This window comes from Cynocephalus volans, chromosome 14, assembly GCF_027409185.1.
Source record: "Cynocephalus volans isolate mCynVol1 chromosome 14, mCynVol1.pri, whole genome shotgun sequence".
NCBI classification, from domain to species: Eukaryota; Metazoa; Chordata; class Mammalia; order Dermoptera; family Cynocephalidae; genus Cynocephalus; species Cynocephalus volans.
In genome coordinates, this window is record NC_084473.1 from 66,152 (window position 1) to 80,131 (window position 13,980).

Genomic DNA, 13,980 nt, shown 5'->3' on the forward strand with positions numbered 1-13,980 from the left:
CCCCTTCCACTCCAATTCCACAGCTGCCCCCATTTCCCCTCCCCCTGCAAAACCTTTTAGTCCTCCATGGACTAGATCACAGGGGCTCCCTCCGATCCCTCCCACTATTGCACCGATTCGAAAGGTGGCTGGCCCAGAGGGGTAATCAGAGTTCATGTACCTTTTTCCATCTCTGATCTCACACAATTAGAGAAGAAACTGGGCTCCTTTACCACTGACCCCACCACCTATGTTAGGGAGTTTCAGTGGATCCTGCAGGCTTACAGTCTCACACACCATGACATATACATGTTGATAGCTAACACTCTCCTTCCTGAAAAGCGAAGGTGTGTATGGGAATTGGCCCGAACCCATGCAGATGAAACACACAGAACTAATCCTAACCACCCTACAGGTCCCAATGCAGTTCCAGAACAGGATCCCCAATGGGATTATAACACTCGTATTGGCATAAATTCCCGTGATGTTTTTGCTTCCTGCCTTGTAGCCGGCCTCACCTTCTCCTTCCCGCTGGCACAACAATAAATTTCCAAAAGGCTCAGGAAGTAATACAGAAAAAGGAACCAAGGCCCTTCAACAATATACCAATCGAGACCCAGAAACCCCAGATGGTTGTCATGTTTTAATGACCTATTTCCTAGCCCAGAGCTACCCCGACATTAGGGCTAAATTTAAAAAGCTAGAGCAGGGGCCTGCTACTCCTCAGACTGAAATTCTTATGGTGGCTTTTAAGGTTTTCCATAATAGAGAGGAGGAAAAGGAACACCGCAAGCAGAGAGCTGATCAGGCAAATATTCCGATTCTTGCACAAATAATCCAAGAACAGCCGCAACCCAGGCGCCCACAAACCCATAAGCCGCCCCCTGGAACCTGCTTTAAATGTAGAAAGGAAGGACATTGGGCAAAAGCCTGCCCCTCTCCTCGGCCTCCAACCACTCCCTGTCCCAAATGCCACAAAAGGGGCCATTGGGGATCTGATTGCCCTGTCGCCCGAAGGGGAGAGGGGCCAATTACCCCGCAATCTAAGCCCAACCTGTTGGAACTAGCAGGAGAAGATTTTTTTTAATAGTTTAATGTATTTTAATAGCAAACTTACAGGAACAGCACAGAAGACAGACAACGTTAAAAACATGTACTTGCATGTAGGACAACTCAGTTAGAAAAGTATAGTGAATGGATGGAACCTACTGTATGATAAAAATGCTACAAACGCCATTTAGTTGCCATCAATAAGAAATTTACTTATTTTAAAAAAATCCAAATGCTGGCATTGTCCAGAAAAATTTAACAGGTTTATTTATAATTGTTATAAAGTTGAACTGCTGAAACTTGTTCACCCAAACATTTTGACTTGCATTAATACTTTATGTCCCCGCATTTATATTAAAAATTCACACACAAATGAAAATGGAAAAACTGCCAATACCTGACTTCTGTCCCCTATTTTTCCACTTGCAACCATATACTTAGGTACCTTTTGACCCCATGGAAAAAAAATATCTAACGTTCAGAACTACCAATAACAGGAAGAAGAGAATTTTTTTTTTTTTTTTTGAGAATGAAATGTTTCCCATCATAGTGGATTCTTAAGCACGTTCTCCACATATGCGGCGTGCTAGCTGGATGTCTTTTGGCATAATTGTTACACGTTTGGCATGGATAGCACACAGGTTGGTGTCTTCAAAAAGGCCAACCAGATAGGCCTCACTTGCCTCCTGCAAAGCACCAATAGCTGCGCTCTGGAAGCGCAGATCTGTTTTGAAGTCCTGAGCAATTTCTCGCACCAGACGCTGGAAGGGGAGTTTGCGAATCAGAAGTTCAGTGGACTTCTGATAACGTCTAATTTCACGGAGTGCCACAATACCAGGCCTGTAACGATGAGGTTTCTTCACCCCTCCAGTAGAGGGCGCACTCTTGCGAGCGGCTTTTGTAGCCAGTTGTTTCCTGGGTGCTTTACCACCGGTCGATTTGCGGGCAGTCTTCTTTGTACGAGCCATGGTATAGAGACCTCCTTACTTACCCCCCCTTCTCCTCGGGCTGGAGCTCAGCGAGCAAGAGGCGGCGCTGGCGTTGGAGAGAGCAACGGCGGTGCGGCGGTGGCTGCGAACACCAGCAGGAGAAGATTGATGGGGCTTTGGGTCTCTGTTCCCGACCATGACCATCATGACACAGGAACCCAGGATGTGGCTTGTGGTGGATGGGTGCCCCATTTCCTTCCTCTTAGACACCGGAGCCACTTTTTCAGTCCTGAGGAAGTTCTGGGGCCCAACTACACCTTCCACCTCTCCTATTGTCGGGGTAGGAGGTAAACAGATTTTCCTTCATAAAACCCCCCTATTAACATGCACCATGAAAGATGTTTCCACACCCTTCTCACACTCCTTCCTTGTCATGACCCAATGTCCCATCCCTCAACTGGGAAGAGATATTCTCTCCCTTCTCAGGGTTATGATCAGCATCACCTCCCCTGACTCGCCTACCACACGGTTTTTTACAGCACTCCTGGCCGATGACTCGGACTCACAGCCTCCTTTTCCAACATTAACTGAGCCTGTCAACACAGTTGTCTGGGACACGTCAAGCCCCTCCACTGCAAAGTGTTCTCCAATACACATTAGGCTTAAGGACCCCACTAAGTTTATATGCCAGGCCCAGTATCCCCTGACCACCACAGCCCTTCTTGGCCTTTGCCCCATCATTCAGGATTTACAAAAAAGGGCCATCTCTGGCCCACTCACTCGCCTTTCAACACCCTTTCCCCAGGGAAAAAGTCAATTACACTTAACAGAAAATAACTTCTCATGGACCTTCCCATTCCCCCAACAAAGGCTGAAATATTGTCATTTGGGGGATTAGCTGGATACTTCAGAGCCTAGGTCCCAAATTATTCCCTCCTGGCCAGACCTCTGTATAACCTAACTAAGGGTCCCCCTGATGAACCCCTACTCTCCTCCCCCCGCCATCCATTTTTAAAATTGCGACAGACCCTTGTACAGGCGCCGGCACTTCATCTTCCTGATCTCTCTAAACCTTTCTTCTTGTACATCCATGAGAAGGGAGGACAGGCATTCAGGGTGTTGGGACAAAATTATGGACCCACCTTTGCTCCCGTAACATACCTTTCTAAGCAGTTAGATCCCACCATCCATGGATGGGCACCCTGCACAAGGGCCCTAGCTGCCAGACAGCTCTTACAAAAGGAGGCATACAAATTAACTTTCGGGGCACCATTAACTATCCTTTCCCCCCACCACTTAAAGGATCTCCTGACATACAGGGGACTTCAATCCCTCCCTCTGTCCAGGGTTTTGTCCCTTCTCACCTCCTTCCTCGAAAACCCTGACATCACCTTTCTTCTGTGCCCCCCCCTTAAATCCTGCCACTTTACTTCCCACACCTTGTCCTTCAGGTATAGGCACCCCTTCCCATGATTGCCTGGAGGCCCTAGAAAACTTCCTGCCCTGTCACTCCTCTATTTCAGAAGGACCTCTCTCTCATCCCAATTACATTTGGTTTATGGACAGTACTTCTTTCAGACAGGACTCGGCCCATTATGCAGGATATGCTGTAACCTCTCTCACCAAAATCATAGAAGCCAAACCCCTACCCCCAGGCTCTACCAATCAACAGGCTGAACTTATAGCAGTTACAAGAACCTGTATTTTAGCCCAAGGTAAATCCCTCATGCTTTACACTGACTCCAAATGTGTTTTCCACATCCTGTTGTCCCATGCTGCTGTGTGGAGGGAACAGGGCCTACTCACCACAAAAGGAAACTCAATCACTAATTCATCCCTTATCACCAAACTTATAGAGGCCTCTTGTCTGCCTGTCCAGCTAGTGGTAGTTCACTGCAAGTCTCATCAGAAAGACAACTCCCCTAACACACAGGGCAATTCCAGGGCTGACGTGGCTGCACGAACAGTGGCCATGAATCCTGAACATAAACCTGCTCACCTTTTAGCCGCCCTCACTGACATACCCCCCGCGGACAATACGACCCTGTTCCAGCTTCTCCATGCTCTCTTCCACACTAGCCCCAAATTTTAACAATCTTTTTACAAACTTTCTTTATGCTCATCCCTTTAGATAAAGCCCTCCTACAGGAAATTTCCCTTACTTGTAAAGTCTGCCAGCGCACTAACCCCAACACTCCTTTAAAACCTAAACTTTTCCCCTCCCACCAGGCCAGAGGTCACACACCTGCAGCTGATTGGCAGGTGGATTTCACTAACATGCCGCCTGCATGACACACCAGATATCTCCTAGTGTTCGTAGATACCTTCTCTGGATGGGTAGAGGCCTTCCCCACATCTAATAAAAGGGCTATTACAGTGGCATCCATCCTTCTCTCTCAGATTATCCCTAGGTTTGGAATGCCCACTTCATTACAGTCAGACAATGGTCCTGAGTTCATCTCTCAGATTACACAGAAAGTTTTCCAAGCTCTCTCTTTTCAGTGGCACTTACACTGTCCCTATCATCCCCAGGCTTCCAGAAAGGTAGAAAGATCCAACAGAACTCTTAAAAATATTTTAACAAAATTATCCTTAGAACTACACCTGGACTGGGTTCAGCTACTCCCGTTGGCCTTACTCAGGATAAGGGCTCTTCCAAAAAACCCTCTCTGTTTTCTCCGTTTGAAATAATGTATGGATGTACCCTCTTGCCTCCAGGGCTCACTCCCTTACAGGGTCCAATACCGCCAGACCTCAATTTACCTCTCCTTTTCCATCTCCGCTCTGAACTTTGGAAATTTCAAGATTGGCTTCTTCCTGACCCTGCTTCCTCTCAAAACTTCTTGCCTCTCCACCCTGGACAACTAGTATATTACAACTCCCTGGAAGAAAAATGACCTCTCACACTCAAGTGGAAGGGCCCCCACCCAGTTATTCTTTGCACCCCTACAGCCGCCAAACTCTCTTTACCTGGTAACCATTTTACTCCCTGGATTCACATTTCTAGATTAAAACCAGACACCCGGAACCTCATCCCCACCAGCGCCCAGAGCCTCAGAAGAGTCCCGAGGCTCCCCTCCATCTACTCCTTATCCCTCTTATTCTTGTACTCCTGACCCATCTAATCCCCTGAAATTGCGATTTTCCCGCATTCCTGCCTTTCCTCTCCTCAACCACAAGGATGCTCCCTCTTAGTATTCTTAACACTTTTTATATCCTCCTCCTCTTTCTCTCTATACTTCCTCAAAGTTCCTCTTCTTCTCCATCTTATGTATGGAGATTTAAGGTGAGAGAATCATACACACACACAAAAAAACACCAAAGTCACCCATTTGGCCGCTACTGTGGACTGCTCCATCAAAGGTTGCTCCGAGGCTGTCACTATCACTCTTTCCAATTCCAAGTTAGTTAAACAAGCCAACTGCCCTTACCTTTGCTTCCTCTTTGATCAGACCTGTGATTACTGCCGCTGGTGGCCTGACACCTATGGCGGCTGTCCGTATTGGTCATGTAAGATCCACTGGGGGTTAGGGTATATGGGACAGCCTACTGGTAGACTTTTTCAGTATGACAGCAAATGACAGTTTTCTTTAACTATCCAGGACCCATGGGAGAGCTGACGGGCTACCAAGGTCCTTGCTTCTGTTTACTGTAATGGCTATGCTTCACACCCCTGTGGAACTTTTGAAATATCCCACGAGTATGTTCCTCTTCACGACCCTATATCTCTTGTCTCTACAGACATAAAACATCATGAACAGAACATCATATCCTGTTTAGAAAATGCCCCTTCCCTTCATACCCCTGGCTCCCCTATATATACATGGTTACAGATCATCTCTGATACCCTGTCCTTTTTAAACCAGACTGTTCCATCCATTTCCCCCGGAAATTGCTTTTTGTGCGCCTCCTTGGCTCGCCCCCTGCTTGCCACTGTCCCAGTCAACAACACAGACTCACTCCTCCATCCAAACCCTTCCCAGGCCCCACTGCCCTCTTCACCCCTACCCAATGTTCCTTTGTGGGAGCCTGAGGATGGCAACCACACCCTCCTCCCTAGAACATGCCTTTGTGGCCCCACTATTTCTAAATCTTTCAATGACCCCTTTTGCCAGTACAGTCTTAACCTCACAAATACTACTCATGCATCACCTGGAACCTTTTTTTGGTGCAATGGAACCCTTATCACCACTTTCCTCTCCACCATAACTTCTCTTTGCCTTCTCGTAACTGTTGTGCCCCAGCTCACCCTATACACCAGCTCAGAAATGTTTCACCTTCTTAATCCCCCAGACCGACAGAAAAGAGCAGCTTTCCTCCCTATCTTGGTTGGTATGTCTTTAACCATTTCTGTCGCCAGTGCCGCCCTCTCGGGAGGAGCCCTGGGCCACTCTCTGTGGGCTGTTGAAGATATTAAATCCAGGTTAGAAAGGGCCCTCACATCCACGGCAGAATCTCTAGCCTCCCTACAAAAACAAATAACTTCTTTTGCCCAAGTGACCCTCCAGAACAGGAGAGCCCTTGATCTGTTCACAGTGGAAAAAAGTGGCACCTGCCTCTTCCTAAGAGAAGAATGTTGTTATTATATTAACAAATCAGGTGTGCTAGAAAATAACTTCATTAAACTCACTGAACTAGCTACCAGCCTGTGTGCCCCACCTGACTCCAGCCCATTCTCTTCTCTATTGTCCAACCCTCTCCTAACCTGGGTTTGGCCCATCCTCGGCCCCCTCTCTGTAATCCTTCTGGTATGCCTTTTTTTTACCTTGTATACTCAAGTTTTTACAAACCCAAGTGGGCAAAATTTCTAACCAGACTTTTAACCAGCTTTTACTTAGAAACTACCAACTCCTAGCTACTGATGAACCCTCCGTCTCTTCTCGGAAACTCCTCACCACATGCTGATGAAACATACAGGATGTGATGGATTGCCTTCCTAGATGCCCTTTCCTCCGACGCCTGGCTACTACACCCAGTTTTTACACATCAGGAGTGGACTCAACAGATTATCGACTTATGGCTGCAGGGAACTTTCATCCATTTCACCCCCCAGGAGGTTCTTTTATATTCCACCATATTATGGGGTCTCCTGACCATATTCCTCCCTGACACTCCAACCCCTTCCCAAATGACGCCCCCTACCAGCAGGAAGTAGCCAGAAAGAGAAACGTCACCCTTTTCCTAACAAAACAAAAAGGGAGGAATATTAGGTCGTATGAGAACCCTTTCGGCCATGCCCCATCATGGCGCTGGCTACCCTTCTCTTCCGCCTTCTCCTTCCCACCGGCACCACAATACCTTCCTGCCGGTGCGAATCACATGCCAATCAGCACAGGCTCCCTGCTCCTGGCCCCTTAGCTACACAATCCATCCAATCCCCGAACGCCCCGTGTCCTCAGCAAACCTATTAGCTCTCTTCTAACCCTATAAAAGCAGATGTGCCCGCTGAATAAAAAAACCTTCTCTGGTGAGCTGCCTTGCGTTTGTGTCTCATCCTTTAACTGGTGCTGAATTTTTTCCTTTCAGGAGCCATGCTGGCCAGAAGGCAGAGCTGGGATTCTGGTGTGTAGGGCAAGGCCTCATCATAAGCATGAAGTAAGCAACATAGATAGATGTTAGATCTGAGCATTGAATCTCAACACCTGGAATGGAGAAGCTGGTCTTCACAAGGTCCCAGCCAGGAAATGAGTGCAGGGCTGTTTCCTTTCTGCTCTAGTTATAAACATTCTTAATCATATAGGCTCACATAGTCTTCTTAGTTATAGTATATAGACTGTGTCCCCCCAGCCACCCCTGGAGTGTGGCAGGGTTCTAGTAGGTATTGGTGAGTTTTGCAAAAAACTAGATTGTCTAGAAGTATAATATAACAACATTATCATCAAACATAATTTTTAAAAATGCAATTCAAGGTATATACCTTTAGAATTATTAAAAAATATGTTACTTGCAAATTTGGCAACAGTCTCTAAAAATTCAACAGTATCAATAACAAGTTGTGAAGCTAAAAAAATGTTTTCTTATCTGTCATTATTAAAAATAAATTTAGCTCAAATGTACTAGAGAAAAGAATTATTTTTCTATTCTTCCTATAGAAAAATATAGTACTAAATTACTGTTATATGAAGAGGCAATCAAAAAGTGTGCAGCTACAGAGCATAAGAGAAAGGTATTCAAAAGCAGCTAACAAAACTATTGCTGTTTTTCTGTATTTTGTATTTATGGTATTTGTCAATTTTTTTAACTTTGTAATTTATTGTGATTTCGATTCTCATTTTGAATATTCTCTTTTAAACCTAAAATAACCATAGATATAGATAGGTAGATAGATAAAAAATATCTGTGATATTGCCGGGAGAGAAAGCAAATAAATTCAGGGATAGCATACGTAAACAAATTAGATCAAAGGCAGTATAAATATATAATAAAGAATATGCTCAGTTGCAGATTGGGAAATCTAACCTGAATCATGAGGGATAATGAACTTATTTATTATTTTGAAAGAACAAGCAAATTTGGAGTTTTCTGATAAAACATTTTTTATTGAATTCAAAAGTAATAAAACACTTAGATTTGAAATATTTATCTAATTAATTGTTTTTGAGCTCAGTTTGATTTTTGTTGTTTTGTTGTTGGTGGTGGTGACTTGTTTACACTGGCACTATTTTTCAAACCTGTTCGAATCGAGTTTTCCTACTTGGGCTGCCTTGTCTCCCAGTTTTCATGTGGCTTTTTCTTTTAGGGCATCTTGGCTCCATCTGTGAAGAGAGAGGCCTTGGTGAGTGTCGTGTGATTAATTCCATCAATTCCTTGGTCTTTTCATTGTTCATTACAGTCCAATAATGGCAGGAGAAATAGTGAGACCTGCAACCCAAGCTGGTTAATTTTGCTTCTTGTTAACTGCTGTGTTGAAAAGTCAATTAGGGTATCAAGGTGAGGTGAAGATTATCTTTCAATATTAGTTGTCTATGTAAGTTCTTTTTCTCTAGTATTGTGGATGATTTAAGGTTGACTAGATATGGCAGGAGCATTTTAAAGCACGTTTAAAGTATGCATCTTTGAAGATGCAGTTTGTAATTGTGTAGAGAATTTTATTATTTGGACTGAGAAATAAATCCAAAAATGCAGAATTTTCACATTGCTTGTGACTTTTCAATTTAGTACTATTCCAAAATTATTTCGCTAAATGCATATGCCAATTAGAATTGAAATTTATACATTTTCGATAACACTATTTGAACATAAATTATTTGTAAGCAATTATATTGGTCATGTGTAGGCTTCTCTAATTTGAGTAATTCTCTCAAGATCACTCACCTTTTGAAAATACTTACATATCATTTAACATCACAGAAAGGGTAACATACTAAAGTACTGAATACAGCATTGCATTCAACATAGGTGTTTAGAAATGACCTGTTACAACAACAACAACAAAAAAACACAGTAGAGAATAAATCTTATGATTTGTTTTTTTCAGACAAATTTAATCTTTGACACTAAATATATACACAGTGTTAAATTGTTATATTGTGTGTGTTCTAAAAAGCATGTTTTTCAGTAACTGTGTGCTAATTGGAGTGTGTTTATTTTCTCAGCAAGGTGTCTGGGAAACCCTACTCGCGGCTTTGGAAGTCCCCATCGGAGCAGATCACCACCAGCAGATGTTGAACATTAAGCCGTTAATGAAAGTTATTGAAATCTCGAGTGGTTCATCACTTTCTACTGACCCGTCAGGTTTTGCAGGTACTTTTCGTGTTACTTTACTTTTAGATATGTTTTTTGTAGTTGTTTCTGATTAATAACTCTGTGCTATGGATATCAGATTTTTGTGGGACTTTCAATGGGATTTTTTTGCTCCTTTTCATCCTCTCTGTTCTCCTGGTTGTCTTCTTTCAAGAAATAGGAGTTTTTCAACTCCTGCCCCTTACACCTTAATCTTTACGCTGTCATCGTTCATAACTCAGTTACAAAAGAACAACTACTACTGAATTTCTGAGATGTTTCTTTATATGGGGATATAGTAATAATTTTGTGGTCCCTTGAACAGCCACAATAGTCGAGGAATTTTAACTTGTTCCATGTCCCTTAAATAACACCTTACAAATATGTATTATTTTAATAAATGTGAATTTGCTGAAGGCCTATATTATATGCTAGAATTAGCATCTTGAAAATATATCCAAAATGTTATGTTAAAATATGGCACTAAATTTACCAGTTATATTGTGGTGTCTTTGCTCTGGCCTGGCTTCTAGTTAAATTTTTTTTCTCTGTCTTCATAGATGTCCTTTTTATCTGCTTGGTTGGTATATTGGACTGTTTTCCAAGTTTTTTTTTTTAATGTATGAGGCATCTAGTAGAATTTTGTCGGGTTAGATAATTATAGATGTTCCATGGGATCAGTAATGATTTATGTTTTTAGCGCCTTTTCTTCAGTGGCACTAGGGGTTTCTCATTGTAGTTGGGCTAAAATCCACAATCTGTGACAACATCCATAGGAAGGCTTTTGTGACCTGGCTGCCCTCCCGCCTCATCTTATACCATTCGGCGCTCCCGGCTTTCTTTCCTTCCTACACAAGTGAGGCTTTTTCCCACCTCAAGTGCACCACATTCTTTTTGCCTTAAAAGTTTCTGATCTCATTCTTTCCTGGCCAACTCCTGCTGATTCTTCATGCACAACTTAAAACTTACTTACAGGGAAAAGCCTTCTCTGCCCTTCCCATCTAAGTTAACTCCTTCCCCTTTTTATGAACTTACTCTCACTCCATGCACATGTAATTTGCTAGTTTTATGTTGTTTATGAGATTATAAACAGGTTTCCTCTGTAAACCTCCCGAGGACAGGGATATATTTGTTGTTGATCACACTGTACCTGGCACACATAAGCACCCCAAAAATATTTGTGAAATGAGTGAACTCTAAAAAAATGAAAACATTTTATTTCCTTTTGTGGCCTCTGTGGTAAATTAGACTAGTGTCTTCAGAAATACAATGTGGTGGTCTCTGAGGCCCCTGCTTACTGAATGTTTTATGCATCATTTATGCATCGGTTTTCCTCTAAATCTGTTTCTTTGTATATTGGCCAATTTTTTTGTAAGTTCATACTACAGTGGTTGTTCTTATTGTCTTTTCATGTCAGAAAAGTAACACTTATAAACTTGGAGATTTCAATATTTTCAATATTTTTACTGTTTTCACTTCCATATTATTTATAAAAATGCCAGAAAAATCTTGGTACCAATTCCTTTTCCTGAAAAGTGTATTTCTTTACCCTTCTTCCTTCAAGGACCTCATTTTTGAAATTAATAGCTATGTATTAAGCATAGCTTTATGTTAGGTGTTGTGGGAAGTATATAAAGAAATGAACTTAGTCTTTGCCTTTAATGTGTCTCAGAGTCTTTATGGTATTTCAGGAAGATTAATAAATTGGTAGTGTATTGGATGTGAGGCAGTTTTATTAGTTTGTGAGAACAACATAAAGAACCTAAATAAAGGTGATAAAAATGGCAATGTAAAAACAGGGAGCAAATATGAAACACAATATAGTAAGAGAATTAATAGATCTGGATTCTCCTTAAATGGGAGTTTCAGGGGTTTTATGTTTTATTCTGTAGACTCAGTGTTCTCTTCTTAAATCTGATGTAGTCAGACTAAATTGTTTCAGAGCTAACATAAGTCCTCTGACTCTGCAATACACAAGGGTAAATGAAGAAGAGTGGATGTAGGGAGGTGTATTTGGACATAGGGACAGGGAAGATGAGGAGATTTACCTCCCGTACCCTTGATCTAGAGGCTTCTGCTACCCACTGGTGAGGCGGAATTGGAGGATCCAAACAATTTATTTATATCCCTCTTTATTTTTAGTAATTACTTGGCATTCTACCACGTCTCATTATTCCAGGCAGTAGATGATGCAGTAGAAAGAGTTCAGAGGCCTGAGTCTAAATTTTACTTGTACTACTTATTTTCTGTGTGGTTTAAACTAGTCAAATAACCACTTTGAGCCTCATATTCTAGAAATGAGGGATAAAACCTCTCACAGAGCTCTTGTGAGAAAGAGCTTTGTAATCTGGAGCACATTATGTTGATGTAACTAGTTTTGTCTATCAGAAAATTTCCCTCCTGTTCCCATAGTAGTGGTGGTGGGAGTAGTGGTGCTGGTGACGGTGGTGATAGTAGTAGTAGCAGAAGAAAAAGAAGTAGTAATATTAATAGTAGTAATGATAGCACTAACAGAAGCTAATATTTATATGGAGCTTACTGTGTGAGGCACTGTTCTAATAGTTTATGTTACTTAATCCTTATAATAACCCTATGAAGTAGCACTAGTACAAGGGTACTTCAAAAAACTCATGGAAAAATTTGTATTATCTTTCCGTTCTGTTTTTCCATGAACTTTTTGAGGTACCCTCATATTATCCCATATTATAGACAAACTGAGGCATGGAGATGTTAAATAACATACCTAAGACCACACAGCTAGTGTGAGTGGAGGGGCCAGAATGCAAACCTAGGCACTTTGGCTTCTGAGTCCATGCTCGTGAGTGCTGTAATATAACCTTGCCTCAGTTAGTAAAGATAAATGGACCAGAAATAAGTTGCCATCAGTTTTAGTGAATTTTTAATAGCAAGTTTGCTTGAATTGAGAAATAGCAGCTCAATGGTAAATATGGTCAGACTAGAGTAGCAAACCCATGGAATTCTATCTTACGAAGAATATCTTGCTTAAAGGAAAAACCTCAGTTAAGTTGGCAGTTGCCTTTAAATCTAGAGAGATTGATTTTATTTTTTCAGGAACACAAAGAGGGGCAGCTTCCATCCATGCCCCGAGAGGTGTGTAGATCATTTGTGAAAATTATAGCAGAAATCTGTGGATTGCCTCCAGATTTGGAATTATTGAGTTACCTTCAATTTCCTTTTAGCAGTTTGTACTAATACCTACATTTGTCACAACCCCACAAACTTCTCCTTTTCTTTGCACATAGGTAGGTACAGTCATTTTTGTTGGAGCTTGGCTATCTGTACCTTCATTTTATTCTTCACACTTGATTCATATTCATTCAATGGCTTCTCTGTACTAGAAAAGTTTCTAGTACAGAGAAGCTGTTGAATGATTTTCTAATTACATACTGAAGTTGGAACAGGGCCAAGGGTTATAGAATGAAGCAGACATGGTCTCTGTCTTCAGGGAGCCTAAATGCCAAGAGGAGAGAGGAGACATGCACTCAAATAATTACAATACAAAATAATATTTGGTAAGTACCTAATAGACACAAAAGAACAACAAATGAGATTTCAAAAGGAGAGAGGGTTTTATCAGACCTCAGTGGAGAGAGAATATTTAATAGATTACATAATTTCTGACATGGGCATTAAAGAATTTGGGTAGAATTTGATAAGTAGTCTGAAGAATTAGCAGACAGAATGACTTGAAGGGAGGAAAAATAGAAAGGGAAAAAATAAGGACTAATGAATTCTACCTTTGTATGGGGGATCTACAAAGGAGAAATGAGAAATTATGCCATAAATATAGTTTATGATTATCATGTATTTATTTATTTCCCATAAGGGCATAATAAATGGGTCCTTGAATGTAAGGCCAGAGAATTTGAACTTGCATTCTAGTTAGAGGTCATTGAAAGTGTTTTGAGCAAAGGGATATGATGTAAGTAAATTATTGCAGTAGAATAGAGTAATAAGAAACTAAGTTAAGTAAGACCAATTATAGTACTCTGTAAGAAACAAAATAATAGAATCTGGGCATAGTAGCGGTGGAACTGGAAGGAGGGGTAAGTGGAGAAATGGGAAGGTAGGAGGATGGCTCTGGGATGTTAGGAAAGGGGACACTGTAATGACATGTTGCATTCGAGGTGCCATGTAGTTATTCGTAGCATAATTATCTAGCAGACAACTGGAAAGGAGGGTTATAATGTGGGGGGAGTTACAAGGAGCTACCCATGTAGAAGTGAGCTGAAGCCCTGGGAACAGATGAGGCCACTGAAGAAAAGTGTTTAAAGAGAGA

The 13,980-nt window shown here is 41.8% G+C and overlaps 1 protein-coding gene across 1 annotated transcript; it reads right to left on the reverse strand.

Moving 5' to 3' along the window:
* Window positions 1-1,134: 1,134 nt before the first annotated feature.
* On the reverse strand, window positions 1,135-2,011 carry LOC134363098 (histone H3.3A-like). Its single transcript, XM_063078661.1, has one exon. It carries the CDS (start codon window positions 1,995-1,997, stop codon window positions 1,587-1,589), a length of 411 nt encoding a protein of 136 aa, XP_062934731.1. The 5' UTR covers window positions 1,998-2,011; the 3' UTR covers window positions 1,135-1,586.
* Window positions 2,012-13,980: the final 11,969 nt, after the last annotated feature.

What these genes read in the sequence shown, in the direction of transcription:
- LOC134363098 (XM_063078661.1), bottom strand. Translation starts at nt 1,997, where the DNA reads ATGGCTCGTACAAAGAAGACTGCCCGCAAATCGACCGGTGGTAAAGCA.